Source organism: Limanda limanda, chromosome 10, assembly GCF_963576545.1.
Source record: "Limanda limanda chromosome 10, fLimLim1.1, whole genome shotgun sequence".
Classification (NCBI taxonomy): Eukaryota; Metazoa; Chordata; class Actinopteri; order Pleuronectiformes; family Pleuronectidae; genus Limanda; species Limanda limanda.
In genome coordinates this window covers 8,928,863-8,947,685 of record NC_083645.1, presented here as the reverse complement: position 1 = coordinate 8,947,685, position 18,823 = coordinate 8,928,863, and the positions used below count along the sequence as shown (strand labels likewise).

Here is an 18,823-nt window from a genome sequence, read left to right as displayed (position 1 = left end):
GGGTTAGGGTTAACCCATGGAGACAATAGATAACGTGTGTCTCTGTGTGTGTGTGTGTGTGTGTGTGTGTGTGTGTGTGTTTGGTGGAGGTATTACTCAATCTTGTGTCAAAAAAAATCAAGATTCCATGGTGTAAATATTAAAATGTTAGGGCAATAACAGGTTTAGTTTTTGGTTATGTTAACATTAGCTTATGATTAGTTTTAGGTTCAAATTAGGGTTAAGGTTTAGGTAAAGGTTAGGTCAAGGATAGTTTAACATTAAGGTTAGGTTTAGGTTAAGAGTTAGGGTTAGGGTTAGGGATAGCGATAGGGATATTGTTAGGGTTAGGGTTAACCCATGGAGACAATAGATACTGTGTGTCTGTGTGTGTGCGTGCGTAGGTGCGTGCGTGTCATCATCTCACGTAGCCACGGTGTCACCCATAGGTTTCACATTGCGGGCGCGTGCTCGTGTGCGCGCTCCCCCGGCCCATTGTGTTTTTAATGAACAAGGAGAGCACCGTGGCCAGCTGATCGACCAGGGACCGCTTCACCATGGCGGACGAGCAGGAAATCATGTGCAAGCTGGAGAACATCCTGGACATACGGTGAGAGCCGGGATGAAAGGAATGCTCTCCAGGTGTTAGACACGTCCCGGGGACATTATCTGGGGTATCGTTAGCCGGGCCAGGATCGAGCCCCTGGGCTTCGCTTTGTTACGGTGCTAGCGAGCAGGAGCTAACATTGCTGCTTTTATTGGCTCCTGCTCCCCTTGTTGTGTGTTCGCGTATCGTCGATGAGGTGGCCCGAGAATTTGCCACAGTTTAAATAATAGATGGGTCTCGGCTGAGGTGCATGTTCAGATCATTCATCCACAATCCAGATGTGTATCAACAAAAAGACGCCAGATGTGCGCCGCTAATCGCTGCTGTGGGGGAGCTAGCATCTTAGCTAGCGAGCTCAGCGGTCTGTCATTGACTCAGACCGGGGTTTGTTTACCCTGATGTCTTCTCTGCAACGACAGTGTAATAACTGGGTAACAGAATGTATTAAGTCACGGTTTGACTAATTGGGCTTTGCACTTCATGGATTAATGCAGCACATCTGTTGTGGTTATACACATTTTGCAAAATAAATCCAAAGTAGTGCACAGCAGATTGGAGAATGATATGTGGTGGTTTGGATTTTGCTGTCTTGTTTTTAGTTTGATCAATATTTAAAAACTGTGAGGGAGATAACCTGACAGCTGCTGTTGTTTGTCTGTAACTCCCGGCTGCAGGAACAAGACCGTCCAGATGCAGAAGATCAAGTCCCGTCTGAAGGTCGAGTTCGAGGCGCTGGAGTCCGAGGAGAAGCACCTCAAGGAGTACAAGCAGGAGATGGATCTGCTCCTGCAGGAGAAGATGGCCCATGTGGAGGAGCTGCGGCTCATCCATGCAGATATCAATGTGGTGGGTGACATACAGAGGAAAGCAGCATCCGTAAAGGAAGTCTCAGTCGAGTTTAAAAACAAGTAAATCTCAGCAACGAAACTGACAATAGTATTATATGACCAACGTCACTTAACTAAATATATTGTGGATGTAATTTCAGTGCGTGTATTATTACCACTACCATCGTCTAGGCCGCCACGAATAGCTTATCTTGAGTATAGGATGCTGTGTGTTTCTGAAGTACCTTTTCCCGTCCTTTCAGATGGAGAGCACCATCAAGCAGTCGGAGAATGACCTGAACAAGCTGCTAGAAACAACTCGCCGCCTCCATGATGAGTACAAACCTCTGAAGGAGCATGTTGACGCCCTCAGGATGACCTTAGGCCTACACAGACTCCCGAACCTCAACGAAGAAGAGGAGAAGCTCTCCTTGGAGTAAGTAGACACACGTATAAACGCACATGTTCACAAAACCCACACGAGGCACACTTGAGCTCTTTTTGGCTTGTTGCAGTTCATGGTGCATTTACAAACCTACATTATGTCTTTAGGTTATATAACATGTTAACACAGATGTTTTCACAGCCATTTGTTGAATTTATTTCGATGACAGACGAAAGATATCTTTTTTAACATGTATATGATTCACCTAACAGTTTTCAGTTGAACTTTATTGCTGACATGTTTTTTCAAATGAACAAGAAACCACAAATCACCCACAAATAAAAGTAAAGAAAACAGGGTTTTCTGAGCTGCATTCTCTACTGCTCTGGAAACAGGGGATACCTTATAGGTTTTCACTGAGACAGTCATTTTTACTGAAACTTGGTTCTTAAAAATTACCACTTGTCTTATATTTCCGAGCTAACCAATCATCGCAAAGGATATTCTTTTTAAATGGAGAGAGAACCACTGTGACCTCAGTGATTTAGAGAGTGTTACAATGTGGGTTATTTTGTACCTTCATTATGTTACAGGGCTAGTGCCCGTTTTGAAGTATTGCAGTTATTTCTGAAGGCTGGTGGATCATGTTCTGCTGCCACAGTGGAAATACATTCAGTGTTGAAAATGAGTTCTTAGCATCAAACTCCCATTGTACAGAGACCAACAGGACTGGTAAAAACTTTGTGGAACTTTTAACGGTGCGGCGCTCCACTGGCCTATAAATTGAGGGCTCCTTAATCAGGAGAAAATGTGTCAAACGGTTGAGAGGTGTAAGATGTCACAGATGAACTGTCAGAGTAAATGATTATGTGTGAGGAAAACGAAGATGGAATCAACATGCTCCAGTTACTCAGTCTGATCCCAATGGGGCAACTGGGACATTGTGATTCCTCCAGACGTCCAACTAAACAAACATTTTGGTAAGCAGCCAAAGTTGTTGATAGATTATGAGAGGATGATACATTTGCAGTTTAAATCCATTGATTAGAAATCTTGTTTCATCAATGTTTTGTATGGTGAAGAGTGCAATAACTCACTAAAATATTTTCGGTTTATAAATATTGTATTAATTACAATTTCTGGAAACTGCATAGAAAAGGGTTCCAAGAAAGGAGCTTTGTGGCTCACCATGTGTGATTAGTAACTTCTTAGTGACTTACAATGAACCCATTTACAGATTGTTGGAAATTCCACCCATTGAATGAGAACCCCCTCAGTATAGCCCTTTTATGTGTGGACCCAATTCCTCAATCTATTAATAATCATTTGGTCGCCTGTATTAACTGCTCAACGACAACTGAGCCGCACAATCAGCATCAGGCTGCAGCGCCACACGGTGAGATATCGTTTCCAACAGCGTCTGTCACAGTGTTTCAGGAACAACAGATTAAAAACTGGCTATTTGTTATTGATGTGTTATTATTAGGGCTGGGCAACGATTAAAAGTTTTAATTGGATTAATCGCTTGATTTCCCTGATTAATCACGATTAATCGCATTTGTATACGCAAAATCCAATAATGAATTAAAAAGTAGTGTATAGCGCAATTTTATTTTCAATGTTCTGCCATATGAACGAAAGTGCCATAACATTTGTTGTGCAAACACTTTTAACATCAGCATTTAATACAGTAGCAGTTAAATAAAATATTGAGTGTAAATCTCAACTTAACAATGTTATCAAAGCAAATACAAAGTTAAAGCTCAATGCCACTGCCAGGGCATTAATGTTATCCTCTTCGTTGTGAAAAACTATACTCCTCCCTGCGTCTAACGTAGTCTGCCGAAGCCTCACTCCGCTCGCTGTTTCGTTGAGTGATTTGCTGATATCAACTGTGTGTTTTGCATTTAGGTGATATTTTAGACTCGAAGTACTCCGGTGATAAGAAAATTCACCTTGGCAGTGGCTACAAATAACTTTGGTTCTGTCGACTCCGCCGTCTGGAAGGACTTTAAAATGAAAATGGCCATGTAAAAGCTCCGTACCCTTATCCATGGTTGTTTATCCGCCAATTATTTTCTTTTTTCCGGTTCCGCAGCAGTCAGCAACAGACTTTCACAAAATAAAAGCCTGACTTTCACAATAAAACAATAAATAATCAAACCTGAGTTAATGCGAGATAAAATAATTAGTTGAGTTAAATAAGTGATGAGTTAACTTGTAATTAACTAGATAACTTGCCCAGCCCTAGTTATTATTATTCACAGCTTTGAGCTTGAAGGTAGAAGTAAAACAGGTCTGTATGAAACCCTGCTGATCACTTATTTAGCAAGGGTTGCACATGAGCAACCAAACCCAACCAGAGGACAGAGAGCATTCTGGCTGTTACATAATTTAGAAAGAGGAATTTGGTTGATGTCATGTTGACTGAGCTAGGAAACCGGCTCATATTGAAGAGAAGAAACATCACTCCACAGAGATAATCCTCCGACTGTAACTTGCTGTATTTTGATGAGGACGGGGAGTATCAGCCAGGAAAGTAGGGCAGGAGATCAGATGTCTTTCATTTTATCTGAGAAAGCTAGAAATATTTGGATGTTGGCGTGACCCAATAGCAGAGTGGTTAGGAGGATACCACATCCTCAGTGTGAGTCCACAACAGACGCCTGGTCGGCTGGGATACTTGCTGCACTTCATTACATTACTTTCTCTCCACATTTTCCATCTGTCTTCCCTGTTCCTTAATAAATGAAATAATTAAAAAGACATGTTTGGATGTCAGAGCTTGGAGGAAGATAGATTCAGACACAATAGGGAGTAGAATTAAATATAAATGTTGTGTTATGCCTATTAATTGTATTTTTCTTGTTCAAGGAGTTAAGTAAATCTCTCGTATGTTTAAACCAAATTTTGGTTCTATTCTCTGTGTGATTAAAGCAGTGATTTCTTTATTTATATAAAATTATCTCCTGTTAATTTTGAACTTGTATTTTCCAAGAGGGACTTTCTAAGGTTGAGGAGGAAATTCCACTCAAACAATGGCACATTCGTTTAATTACGTCCAACTTGTGATAACAGGAAGCTAAATTGATCAAGATTGAGATGCAACTGTGAATGGTATAATTGTGGTGTTCTGTTATACTAAAAATAGATGTAAATGCCGTTACAGTTAAAAACCTTCCTCGAAGGAATAAGCTAAAAGTCAGATTTTAAAACTGGATCGTATTCAGCAACATAACCTCAAAAGGATAAAAGAGACACTGAAGTGCACTGATACATTTGCAGCCTCTACTAGTGCAAACTGCAAACGGATCGTAGCATAACCATCTGAAACAACATGACTGTGGGTATTAAGATCAGTTGTAGCTGGAGGCAGAAGTTCAACTTTGGCTTGTTTCAAACATTTGGGGGCAAAGCATTCAGCAGAATCCTGCCTTGACAATGAAACAACAGTTTGAACAAATCAGTGCAACATTGTGCAATAGTAACTGAGTAATTAAATCCTGATTTATAAATGGCAACAATTAATAGTTTTTCTGAATTTCCGATGGATGGTACATATCCCAGCAGTGAGGTATTCCATTGGATGGTGTCAAAGCTTCACCAGAGGCTTTGAGGGAAGCTGAGGAGGTGATTGGGTGGTGGTAGCTCATGAGAATCTGCGACAACTGCCCAACAGAAAAATCTCTGATCACATGTTCAGATCAGACTGCTCAGATGTCAAGGGCGAGGGTGGTTCCCTGCTTTCCAGTCACCAGTTAGTTGTTTGTTAGGCTGGTAACTGCAGAGGACACAGTGGAGCTTTATCTTAAGACACGGAGAAATGCAGCGAAGCCAAAGGGGTGACGGAGAACTGAAATTTTATGCAGTTTGTTCGTAAGGCTCCTCATTTTATATTATGAGCTTACTGCATGGGCCTCAGTTGAACAATCTGAATGGTTTGTGTGATTTATTTTTTAATCATTGATCCTTTCAGGATGTTGGGCAGATGTCCATGGCCACAGCAATATCTCAAGCAAGCGGGACATTGATGCTTTTTCCTCAAATTACATTTTTAATGCTTAGTTGTTAACAGAAGCAGCAAATATCTGAAAACGTTGACCTAAAAATCAATACTGCTGTGTCTATAGGACTAAATATAATAGAATGTATCAAAAGCTATAGCTCCCCAAAAGTGAAGCCAAATTGCCTCGATCCCCCCTGGTGGCTGGCTGCAGGACAGGTCATAAAGCCTGTCCAATCAATTTTCCTGTCATTCTAGGTAGCTCTGTGTTCAATTGCTCATTGTTGCTGCTTTTGATGAGTTATTTGAAACAATTAAAAACAGAGTGAAATGTCATGCTCGACAGAGCAGACTGACTCGCGATTGATCGAGAACAGTAGTGATACTTAACTTCATTAGAGACTGGATTCAAAAAACTCTTTCTCTAATAACACAAAGGATTACGTTTTTAAATCTTTGTCAGGACGTATATAGTTCAAATAAAATTATTTTCATTATTATTTTCGTCCCCCGTGAAGTCATAAGACCATGTGGGTTTCCAGTTGTTGATCTGCTCCCTAACTTAATAGATGTGTCTGTCAAGATTTGACTTTTCGTGCTCACCTGGAATTAATTTCAAACATAAAAAAAAAAAGAATTGTGATTTCAGATTTTTGTTGGCATATTGCGTATAGAAATTTTCTTCACAAATTAGAGCTGTAGCCATGAAGGAGGAGTGCTAGACCACCGCTGCTCTGAATGCCTGCGACACTGTTGGCAGGCAGGCTTCTCAATTTGGCTTTATGCTTTGTGAAGCCTGGATGATGAGTTCATTTCTGGCCAGGTGGTTGTCGTCTTGTGTTCCCCTTCTCGGTGGTGTGCTCCTCGATGTTCCCTTCGTTTATGAGAGCGTCAGAACTTCGTGGCTTATCACCGTTGATCTTCAATGGTCGTCTTCTTTCTCGGTAAACGGAGCTCATCGCCGGGAGATTTACGATGGCGCCAGGGGAGATGCTAAAACTATCAGTCACATCTTGCTGCCAGCCAAGTTGTTCCAGACTCATTTTATCTAATAGTAATAGTGCCCACTGCAATTGTATTACAAGGTGTGATGGAACAACTTTGAAGAAAATTAAGTCACACCTCACAGGCCTGTGGAGTGTTAGGTACATTTTAAGCTGCTCAGTGAAAGTGATATATCAGCATAAAACGAGGCAATCTACACCTCAGTAATGGCAAAAAAAATCTAAAATGAAATCCTACCTCATAACGAGAATGACAATAGAACCCACATCAAATAAACTGAATTATTGGAAAGTCATGTGTTAACGTGGTGCCTGTAACCAGGCTTTCATGTTCGATGCTTTGTTGGGTTGTGGTCACAGGAAATACAAAGCAGGAGATTTGTTCTTTAAAGCTCAAAGTTCTGCTCTATCACCAACCTATTCTGAGAGAAACCAGAGTGCGTAATGAAAAAGGATATCACTTTTTTTAAAATTCTTGAAAACGAGCCAGCCAGGCATGAAGTCCAAGGCCACATTTTATTTCCAATCCCCCCCCCCACACACACACTTGCCTGCATGAAGACAAACACTCGCACCACTTTCGCTCACAGTTGCTCAACACAGATGGGACAATATCAGCTGCGATGCGATCATTAGCGCTAAGTGAGAATCACATCTAACCAGGTTTCTTTCTGTCTTGGCTCACAACAGCTACTTTGAGAAGCAGAAAGCGGAGTGGCAGAAGGAGCCGCACGAGCCTGCCATCCCAGAATCCCTTGCTGCCGCTGCAGCTGCGGCACAACAGCTCCAGGTGTCCAGGAAGCAAGACGCTCGTCAGACAGCCACCTTCAGACAGCAGCCTCCACCTATGAAGGTATTACTCCAGTTGACAAAAAGTAGCTGCAGTAGTTGTTCAGTTTTGACTAGTAAGTGGAAGGTTTGACTCCCTGAAAGAGCAGCCATTTCTGGGTAAATTTATAGTGTATGAAGCAGCAGGAGACTTTCCAGTCGGACACCAGAAAAATGTTCAGAGTTTTCAGGCCAGGGGCTGTGTAGCCTGCAGAAAGAAGACGTAATGTGTCAATTCTCAAAAAAGCTCTCAAATCCCTTTGTCTTTTCAAATTGACATCTTGGTTGGTTTCATCTATGTGTATCGCTCCTTTTTGTCCTGAGCCATTTTTTTCCTCCAGTTTTATGTCCACGGCTTATCCTCCGACTATTCACATGGGCTCATTCAGACAATAGTAAACTAGTTAAAACTTGGGAGCTTGCAGGAGAAACTCCAGAGAATAATAATTTCAGATTATCTTGAGTACAGTGTATGCCTGAAAGCAGCTGCTTAGTAAAACCACTTCCAAGATTTAACAAGCGTCTAACTGTGCCATACATGGAGAACATTGTAAGAAACAAACCTCCCTAAATTGAAATGAATAATAACAACTACACTTTGACAGATGCCACCTGACTAAGGTGCTCTCTCATTTCAACAAGACCACAAAGAAAGACAAAATGTGGAGTAACTAAAATGTCCTCCCCTCTTTCCAGGCCTGCCTGTCCTGCCACCAGCAGATCCATCGTAATGCTCCCATCTGCCCGCTGTGCAAAGCCAAGAGCCGCTCCCGCAACCCAAAGAAGCCCAAGAGGAAGCCAGATGAGTAGAGCTTCAATAGGGTTTAAATGGAACTGGTCCAACACACTGATCTAGGATCAGCTAGGATCATTATAATACACAGCTGAAGCAAGAGATGTGTGCTTTTGGGCAATGTCCTCATTCGGTCTAACAGTAACTTGTTCCTAGTAATTTGTTGATTACCAGTCGACGATTGATCGAGGATCTGATGTTGTTTTTATTAGTGCTTTTGATGTGTTTATATGTGGCTGTGACTTCCAACGTAGCTATACTAGCTCCAAACATTGTACCTGCAATAAAGCAAAAATCTACTTGAGTGTCCAAATATCTTCAACCATGTTACTGTTGTTCGTCGCTATAGATATTGTAATGTACCTCCTTCATTTTTAATGCATGCGGCTTCCATAACTGTCTGTTGTGAATTATTTGTGCCAATATAGAATCTAATAGGTTGAATTGCTAAGTTAAAGTAAAACACAAAGTTGTTTTAAATGTTTACAGTGTTAACGTGACCAGAAACTGGACGTGAAAAAAAGGCCAGGCTTTTGCTCAGAATAGTGTTGTGTGTTTAACTTTAATACAGTGTTGAGAAAATAAATGGCTGTTTTGTACTAAACTTGTTGCTGTGTTGTTTCTTGAAAGTCTACATACTTCCTGTAGTAGTGGGAATATTGAGAGTTATGGTTGAGGAGGGCGACTGAGAATACCAGCATCAGTATATGGATGAATGTTGATTGGGCTAACGGGTGAGTTTAGATTGCATGTGTGTGTGTGTGTGTGTGTAAAGGAAAGAAGAAGGAATATTTCTGACTCCACCACTACGTTGTCCCTTTTATTATATTAATACTGTGCCCATCATGTCTGCAGCTATCTGTCTGGAAAAGGACAGCGAGGTCTTGCTAAATGAGTTCCTGTAGCGCTTTTGTCAGAGTGACCCCTCATTTCATCTGTTGCCAGGGCAACTCCACGTTCCCCCGCTGGTTGCTACGGTAACCCCAGGTTGCTGTGACCCGCATATCTTCACCGAGTAGTCCCTCCCAAATCCAGTGAGGGGCATCAGATGACTTTGGGGGGATTTTTTGCACAAACTCCTCCAACCGGCACGATCCTGCAAAAGAGAAGGGAGATGTGTAAATCATCTGCTCGGCCCAGCTGGCAACGAATACTTGACACTGTGGTGGTCCCATGTGATTTAAAGTCACTTACTCTGGAGCTCGGATGTGTGTTTAGTCTGCCCTTCAGGGTTTGCATGTGCAGTTGTGTCTTCTTCCTCCAGATAAAAGTTTTCAAGGCCAGAGAAGCCTGTTCCTGCTCACAGGCGCTGCAGACAGCGGGATCATGGAGCTCCACCTCCTGCCACAAATCGACCAGGGAGCAGGGATGAGATGGAGCTCTACAGTTACACTGGCTCGAGTGAGTCACACGGAGATCTCGCCTCCTGACCCGCTTCGCATCCGCCTCGAAGGTTCGGAGCCTCAGCGTCGAGAGGAGTTGAAGGGGGACGGACCGAACTTCGGGACCTTGACCCACGTGACCGAGGGAGGCTTGTAGTGTTTGTGGTTTAGCACCGTCCACCAGGGGGAGGTTCCTCTCTGTGTATCTGCCATCTCTCCCCCTGCTACAACAACCGGCCTTCCGCCGCCTCTCCTTCTGCGGCCTCCTGCGCGTCCGTCTCTCCTGTTCTCCACCTCCTCTTCCTCCACCTCCTCCTCTCCCGGGGAGCGGAGCTGCTGCTGTTTGAGTCGGACACGACGAATCATTTCCCTGCAGTAACTCGTCAGGGCTTCCTCCTCCTCTTCCTCCATTTTGTAGAACCACAACCCCTGGACGTGTTTGACTTGTCTCTCACCAGTTAAACTGGGACATCAGGGCAATAATGCACCATAAATAGTGGGAACGGTCACTCAGCGCTGTTTTAAATCTGTGTCAAAGAGCGCTTCGTCTTTTCCTCAGGATGTTTACACACCGTCTTCTTTTACTGTATTAACAGCTGCTCACCGCGGAATCAGAACATCACTACCGCCCTCTAGTGGCTGACAGCTGCGTGTGAAGGGGAATGGCCTGGACACGTTCAGTTTTTTTTTATATTATTAATTTATTCTGAAGGCCCAAAATATTCAATAATAATATTCAATGATTCAAGATGTTTGTCTTGTGTGCTTAAGTAATTATCGATTATCTAAAACTCAATTATGTTTCGTATAGTGAAGGAAAACAGGCTCAGCCGAATGGGAGGGCTGTTTCAACATTACTACTCAAGAAATTAATAAACTCAAAACCTATAAACACACTTAGTGTTGTCTTCAAAGCGTCATGTCTTTACTACGCAGATATTTACTCTGTGTGTGCACAAGATAAATACCTGTTTCCCCACTAGATAATAACCTATCGTGTACAAGGTAGTAACTTGCTCCTACAAGATAATAACTTATGCGCACAAGTTAAAAAAATGTCATCTTTCGGGAGTTCAGGAACAGCGTACATTTATGTGTCGATATATAAACTGTTTTATTTAAGAAGTAATATGTATATATTTATATTTTTCGTTTTGTTTCGCAACCTTTTTGAAATAATATCAAAATAAATACTATTTAAAGTATTTATTGGTCCCATATATATTTGTGGTATATTAACGAGTTTGTGTTTTTTGTCGCCATTTAAACTAGGTTTTTATAGATTTGCACCGTTTTTTAGAAATAACATACTTTTGTTAATAACGATAAAGTAATTATTATTTATAGAGCACTTCTCCACAAAAGGTAGTGTTCCACAATAACAAAACAAATGGTTAAAAATACAAAAGGAAATACAAAATATTAACGTTTACAATAATAATAGCCTGGCACTCCAAGTAAACATGTAATATTGTCCTGCTTTTCTTTGTACAATGACAATAAATTCTATTCCATTCCTCTTCTATTCAAGGTCCAAGAGTCAACCAGGCTGCACCAAATTGCAAACAAACATATATATCAGTCCTCTCAGTAGATCTCTGCATTATTTCCTGAAAAATTATAAAATAAATTAAATCTGATATTTCATGTCAAAGAAATCCCACAACTGCCCCCTTAATTGAATCTGCTCCAGAAGTTTAAGGTTTCTTCTCTTGAGTAATCATGCTAAAAGACAAACAGCAATGACACTTTACTTCCTGATCAAGGTAATACCAGACTCATCATCAGCTGGGTATGTGTGAATTATTTTTGAAATTTATATGTAAGGAGCCTCAAGTAAGATTCATAATTCATTCGTGTAGGCTTTTTTTTTCAAAGCAACATTTGAATACGTCACAGTTGGGCAATTATTGGTGTTAATGATTAAATCAGTGGAGACTGCATTTCCTGTGGTTGCTGTAGTGTTTACTCTGACATGTGTGTTCCTCAAAAGAGCTGTAATTACTGAACTGCAATTGCTAATTGTTCTTGTTCTGTCACGTGTGCTGTTCTCATGAAAACTGCCCGGCTTGTCTGCATCTAATTGTTCCATGTCTCTGTGCTCATGAATAAAGCATCTCGGTGTATTTGTACAATGCCAAGAATCTGGCCTCCTGTGCCATCTGCTGAAAGAATGTGGTGTGTCTGCCTACCCCTCACACAGTGCAGTACGTAGACATGGGGGGGGGGGGGGGGGGTTTGGCTGAGGAACAGCTGGCTGGCTGCACCTCCAAAGTTTCTGACAGTCACGCAGCTGACACTTACTGAAATGGCTGCATTGGTGTGAATCAGGGAATTGGGGTGATAAAAGGACACAAATACTGTAGACTCAATGACGTAATCGTCCAACTAGAAACAGCAGCTCTGTCTCTAATACCTGCTGGTTTGACTTGAAACTGCTGGTGAGGAATTCTCACCCTGTAAATAACGACACAAGGGACATGGACGTCTCCATTTCTTTTTTTCGGTTTGTTTTTATTCAGGACAGTGGGAAGGACAAAGTCCCACAGGCGGCGTGTCACACTTCTATCACCTTTCTAATTATAAACCTGAGCCTTCACTCTCCAAGAATGGAAGTTTGGCCAGGCCCATCTGTGGCCTAAAATTAGCCCCAACACCCCCAGAAAGGAGCTCTCCCCCCTGTTCACGAATACACAAACACACAACCACACACACACACACACACACACACACACACACACACGCACACACATATGCATACACAGGATACTGCACTTTTCACAACTCCCTGCTCCTGTGCGAGCGTCACAAACTCTTTGGAGGAGCTTTCTCCCTTCTTTTTTTTCTTTCTTTCACGTGACATGTAATGGACTTTTGAAAAGTTTAACTCATCTAATATTTTGGAAATAACATTATTTGGCAGCAAGGTGAGGTAAGTATCTTGTTACCAGTTTGCTGCTGTTGGCACAAACCTTATTATAGGGATATTATTTATTTTGTGTGTAGTAGTTGTAGTAGTTGTAGTTAATTCATTATGCTCTGGCTTTTAAAGCTGTTTTCTGTGATTGGCCGTATATACTGTGTCATGTTAACAAGCTGCTTTGGCTTGAGATACTGTGTGGTCATTGAAGGAGGCTGTCATTGGTTGTCATGCTTGGAGCTCACATTAAAGTAAAAGCCATGGCGATCAATATTAACTTAAGATGACAGAGTATTCCAGCTTGTTTGTGTTGGGCTGCATCATCTCCCTTCTGTGTCACTGCAGATGGAAGGGCTCTGACTTGCTCTCGCCTGGAGTTAACATTATGGTTCTGGGCCAAGCTGTCAACATGAGTCTGATGGACATTTCCAAGATCTTCTCCCTGCTGCAGCCCAAGGAGGAGGATGAGGACAACGAGCAGAGTCAGGCGCTGAACAACGCCGTGAGCAGCGACAACGTGACCCTGGTCTCCGAGCTCCTCTCTCAGGAGAGTTACAGGAGGTCCATCAATGCTCGCAGTGGGTGGGGGGTCCCGGTCACCCCCTTGCGCACGGCTGCCGCTCAGGGACACCTGAGGTGCCTGGAGCTACTGTTGGAGCACGGTGCAGAGGTGAGAGGGGGATGAGGAGAGCATTTTGTTTTCAGATGAAGGGAGATGAGGTGTATTTTTTGAGAGTGGGTGTGGATGGTGGCAGGTTAGAGACACTGGTTGGTGTAATGCAGCGTGAGTATCCTGTCTAATCATCAAATTTGTATTCTGCTGTCAAACCTCACACATTTCATTTAAAAAACATGAACATTTCCCACATCGTGCCTGCACTCATTATTATTTATTCAAATGAGGAACAGATGGATGATGATACCACTTATTCATTAAAACTGCTATTATGAATTCTTGTACTCTTTACTATATATATCCACATTGTACACAATATCTACCTATATACTTATAACACTCTACATATGTATTCATATGTATAAGTATATTTCAATATCTCATACATAATACACAAATACAGTTTACATCTTCCTGCAATCATCCTGTGCCACTGCACTTCACTCAAGTGCTTTTTCTACAAATAATATTTTAGTTTGTAGTCGAATGTGTATAATAACAATATTATTACCTTATCTCTGTATTTTTATTCCATATTAGCTTTTATTTTCTATTTTGTTTTCTAAGTTATCATCTATTTTTTACTATATACTCATCTACTGTCAGATGCTCTCTTGCGTACCTCATACTGACTACATGTTGCTGTAACAACTGACTTTCCCGGACCAATATAGTTTGTCATCTTGTCTTATATCTGTATTTGAACTTTGGATCAAATGACCACATGATATATAAATAGTATTAGTGACTAGTAGGGACAAACCCAAACAACATTATTACCCAACTCTGTAGTTCAGCCTTCTAGCATCTTTTAGTTCAGTTTTTTGTTCCTTCTAACTCACTTGTTATCAGCATTGTTTCCAGGTTCATTAGGCAGATGTTTTCAGTGCAGAGCCCTAAGTGGCACCTGAATAGACCAAACCTTCCTAATCTCGCTTGTAGTTGTTAGATCATGAAACCCCTGTTTGCTGGGATTGTGTCTCCTAGTGCCAAACCATGTTAGTGTTCTCTTGTGCTTGAATCCAGATCGACAGCCTGGATGTGAAGGCCCAGACGCCTCTGTTCACAGCTGTCAGTGGGAAACATCTGGACTGCGTAGTGGCCTTGCTAAAAGCCGGGGCCGATCCCAACGGCAGCCAGTACAACAACTGCTGCCCGGTGCTGACCGCCGCCCGAGAGGGGGACGTGGACGTGCTCAGGGAGCTGCTGCGCTTTGGAGCCGAGTTGGACGTCAGATCCAAAGTGCCCGAGTGGGCCTCCAGCAGCACGGCCTGCAGAGGGCCCCTGTACATCTCAGCTGTGTATGGACACCTGGACGGCTTTAAGTTGCTCCTGCTGCACGGGGCCAACCCCAACTACAACTGCACAGACGACAAGATGCTGGCCAGGATAAAGCAGCCGAAGACAGTGCTGGAGGTGTGTCTGCGTTATGGCTGTGGGGTTGAGTACATCCAGCTTCTCATAGACTTTGGGGCAGACGTGTATCTACCCACGCTGATCATTGACAAGACGACGAAGCAGAATGAAGCTCTGGACCTGCTGCTCAAGGAGAGAGGTGAGAGCCGGATTTAAAGTGGATTCCCTTAGAACTGTTCTCCCACATAGCAAAAAACACAACCCGTGTAATGATGGCACTTGGACGGTTTTCTCGTGTTTGCAAGATCTAGGTAAGCCGTAGCAGTACCGCATGTCAACCAAACGGGCCAATAGTGGCCCAAATTAGTTTTGTGGTATTTGGGCCAAAGTCACCATTATCCAAATGGGCCACTTTAAGGTTCACATGCAGATCTCACCTTGTCTAGAGCACCACGTTTGCCAAAAGAGACCCACATTTGTTTTTAGCTATTTTCCAAGTGGGCCACTTTAGGCACACATCCATTTTCTTCGGGCCACAAAAAGGACAGAGTTGCAGAAGTGGCCCTCATCCATAGGCTACCTGGGCTGTGAGATGTCTCATAATTCTCAAATGTTGACCCGCCTCTGTTGGTTTTCTTCTGTTTCTGCTTCAAGCTTGTCCCAAAACCCTGATGTCTCAGACTCGGCTGACGATCCGGAGACACATGTCCTTCTCTGACAAGGCGCCTGCCATTGACAGTTTGATCCTGATTCCCCTGATCCTGAGAAACTACCTGAAGCATGAGACCACTGAACTCATATGATGCCTCTGAGATGTGGCCAGTGAACTGTTTACCTCATAGCTGCTTGATAATTGATTTTTGGCTTTGACATTAGTTTCCAATAAGTAGGACAAGATAACAACCAGTCACAGAGTGCACACTATAGAATATTCTCCCCTGCTCTTGTAGAGGTCTTTGTACTGTGAATTCCTGTTTTTATTATTGACAGTTTGTGACTTTCTGTAGTAATATTTTTTATAGATATTTATAACTCTGTAATAGTCTTTTACAACCACTAACGGATGATCGTCCTAAAGGTCTGTGCCATGTCCTTAGGAAGTGTAACACCACAATTGACCACTAGAGACCACTCAAACACCGTATATATCTGATGTCCGAATATGAGGCCTCCCTTTGGCTTGATCATGTGTTACTGTAATACCTAATTTTTTATGGAATCTCTACACAACCAGATATCGTCTCACATCAGTTTTTAAGACATCCAGACACAACTGTGGAAACACACAGACACACACACTGGCTGCATTCACACCAGGACGTCTCAGATCTTCCTCTGAAAAACTGTCTTGCATCTGCGGACTTCAAACCACGAGGAAGCCGAGCGATCAGCCAGTTCTTCAGAGTGGCCAACTGGGAGAGTGTATTTGCATAAGTCTCATTACTTATTGATAACAGCATAGTTACTTGCAGGCCACAATTTGGAGCTGGAACTTTGTTGAAAATGTTCCTCACATGGCGTCTGAATGCCAGTCCGATGATGTATTTACGTTCAATCTTAACATACCTCTTTTGTAACATGTCCAGGAGTAAATGTGTCAGCAGTGGGGAATGGTGCCTCACAAACAGGAAGTGAAGTCACACAACAGGAAACCCAGCACAATGCTCCCCCTCACACCTCTCGACGCTGTGACACGCAGTTCTGGTAGAGGTTTTATTTTCAACAAAAGTACAGCTATATCAGATATGGATTTATTTTTTACAGCGAAGAACAACATATTCCCAGTGCTTCTGATTACATCAAAACATATAATGTACATACAGTTGACATCTCCACTCTCCCATTCACAGTTTCTGGATTGAATAGGCAATATTTTTAAGTTGTTTTTTTTTCATTTCTACAACAAATAATCAAACTGAAAAAGGCCAGCAAGAAAGAAAACAACAGAAAGTTTGCATATGGTGACAAAGGATGTAGATACTGTGAGTAAATTCTACTGTGAAAAAAATCCAGACCTCAAACTACATGGTTATATACAATGAAAATATTTAAATTGTAGGATGTCAGTCTTCTGTTCACCTTGTTGTAACTTAACACCATTGAAGACGCTGCTGTACCCTGACTATTCTGAAACAATATCCCACTACACGAGGAGCTCCTATTGAGGATGTCGCTACGCTAAATGTGAGTGAACGCAATCTACTGGCTCATGCACAACCCCCGGATTAAAAAGAGCAAACTATGGACAGTCTGCTAACTTGGCTGTCTTGGATTTATGACTGAAAAGAGAAAGATAAAAAATCTGCACAGAAGGTTTTCCTCTCAGCTCGCAGTACAAGGTCAGACTGATAATCATACATATATACATATATATATATATTTATTTATTATATATATATATATATATATATATATATATATATATCGTTCTAAATGTGGCCAAAATGGTGCTGCTTAATACTGCATTCAATAAATACAAGTGAGGAATCAATTTGCACTGTCAAGTCATTGTACTCCGAAGGATCATTTGCCATTTGAAACAAAGCATGATATGAATTGCAATGCAGTACTGTGTGTGTGCGTGTGTGTGTGTATGTGTGTGTGACTTCGGGATTATGTATATTTTTAGATCATCCCGAGAGGTTTTTCGCATTTATTCATCTCTTCTGCTTGACTACAAATCTATACACAAACACCCGTGATCGGTGTTTACGCCTATTTGGCTCACTGTTGTCATAGAAAAATTATACCCGTTTTTTTTTTTTTGCCTCAGCAGTTAATGGCATTCTAAAAGAAAATAACCAGCAGGTTGGACCATGACAGCATAGGTTGAAATCAAAAAAAATAAAAAAATCATAATAAAAGGTTTAAAACAATGTTACAGTTTATATAGTACCCATTATATCTGGGCTAAGAGAGCATCAGTGCCTTTCACATCACCTATCGACAGTTCAGTCTTTGACGGGGGGGGGACGTCCCCTCTCCGCGATAATAAATCAAAACAGAAGCTACGACCTGCGACGCGATGTGAGCAGGAGACGGGTGGACAGAGAAAAGAACTCCCTTCAGTGAGATGGCGTGGCTTCACAAATGAACGGTTCTGCGTTGTGGTGCATGAAAGAAAACAGGAACCCCGTCGGGAGTCAAATGAAACTAAACAATCTGCTAAGAGTTGCCTTAAGTCTCATGCAAAATATTGGATGCCACAAGCATGCATTTACCGAGTACTGAGGTCTACCGCACGCTAGAACTGGAACAACATTCGTCTCCAACGCAAAATACCGATATCCAAATATATGATCTGTCCTTTTTACAGTATTTACAGTGTGTAGCCGATAAAGGTAAAATAGATGACTCTTCTTTTGGATTTATAACTCACTCGTTAATAATATACTTTGAAATGTGAACTAATGAATTTCTCGTTTCCTACTCATATATATATATATATATTGAAATTAAATAATCTATCAGCATGTTAAATAGATAAATTAAACTATGTTTTATCTAAACATCTGAAATAAGTCATTTTTTTAAGTGTGCATTAAAATTACGGCAATGTAAGTGTGACATAATATATAATATGGTGTTTTTAAGTGATTTAGTCAGACAGCACAGTATCTACTCGTATGGAAAAGGCCTGACCTCTTAAGTGATACAGGGATTCCCAGTGTGTATGAGAAAGAGAGAGAGAGAGAGAGAGAGAGTGAGAGATGCAAGTCCCACACTGAAGGGAAAATACATGACTAATTCAAATCTGCCTGTGAAACTGAATAGATAATCACTAGTGGAATGCTGGAAGGCACTGTTAGATAGCATCTCTCTTCTCCGCAGCAGAACGGGCCAGCAAGTATGTGCATGATTATGTGTTTGTGTGTGTGTGTGTCTGTGTGTGTGTGCGTGCCTGCATGCTTGTGTCTGAATGTTGGTACTGGCGGTGGCGTGAAGTCGGGGGGGGGTTGGGGGAGCGTGGCGATGGGGGTGGGCAGGCGGGCGTAGCACTGGACCTGAGGTTATCATGGCCTGGGAACCATATCTTTTTGCTGTGCCAGACGAGGGAGTTATC

General features: G+C 42.0%; 3 protein-coding genes across 3 annotated transcripts; 2 read left to right on the top strand and 1 right to left on the bottom strand.

Moving 5' to 3' along the window:
• Positions 1-453: 453 nt before the first annotated feature.
• On the top strand, positions 454-9,030 carry zc4h2 (zinc finger, C4H2 domain containing). Its single transcript, XM_061080302.1, has 5 exons — positions 454-589; positions 1,261-1,432; positions 1,677-1,849; positions 7,496-7,658; positions 8,330-9,030. The coding sequence occupies exons 1-5, from the start codon at positions 537-539 to the stop codon at positions 8,441-8,443; spliced, it is 675 nt and encodes a 224-aa protein (XP_060936285.1). The 5' UTR covers positions 454-536; the 3' UTR covers positions 8,444-9,030.
• A 203-nt stretch (positions 9,031-9,233) lies between these two features.
• LOC133012263 (uncharacterized) lies at positions 9,234-12,439 on the bottom strand. The gene is made up of 3 exons (XM_061080240.1): positions 12,397-12,439; positions 9,621-10,258; positions 9,234-9,522 (listed from the first exon to the last, which is right to left on the bottom strand). Exons 1-3 carry the CDS (start codon positions 12,437-12,439, stop codon positions 9,358-9,360), a joined length of 846 nt encoding a protein of 281 aa, XP_060936223.1. The 3' UTR covers positions 9,234-9,357.
• A 674-nt stretch (positions 12,440-13,113) lies between these two features.
• Positions 13,114-15,563, top strand: LOC133012262 (ankyrin repeat and SOCS box protein 12-like). Its single transcript, XM_061080239.1, has 3 exons — positions 13,114-13,398; positions 14,431-14,959; positions 15,415-15,563. Exons 1-3 carry the CDS (start codon positions 13,114-13,116, stop codon positions 15,561-15,563), a joined length of 963 nt encoding a protein of 320 aa, XP_060936222.1.
• Positions 15,564-18,823: the final 3,260 nt, after the last annotated feature.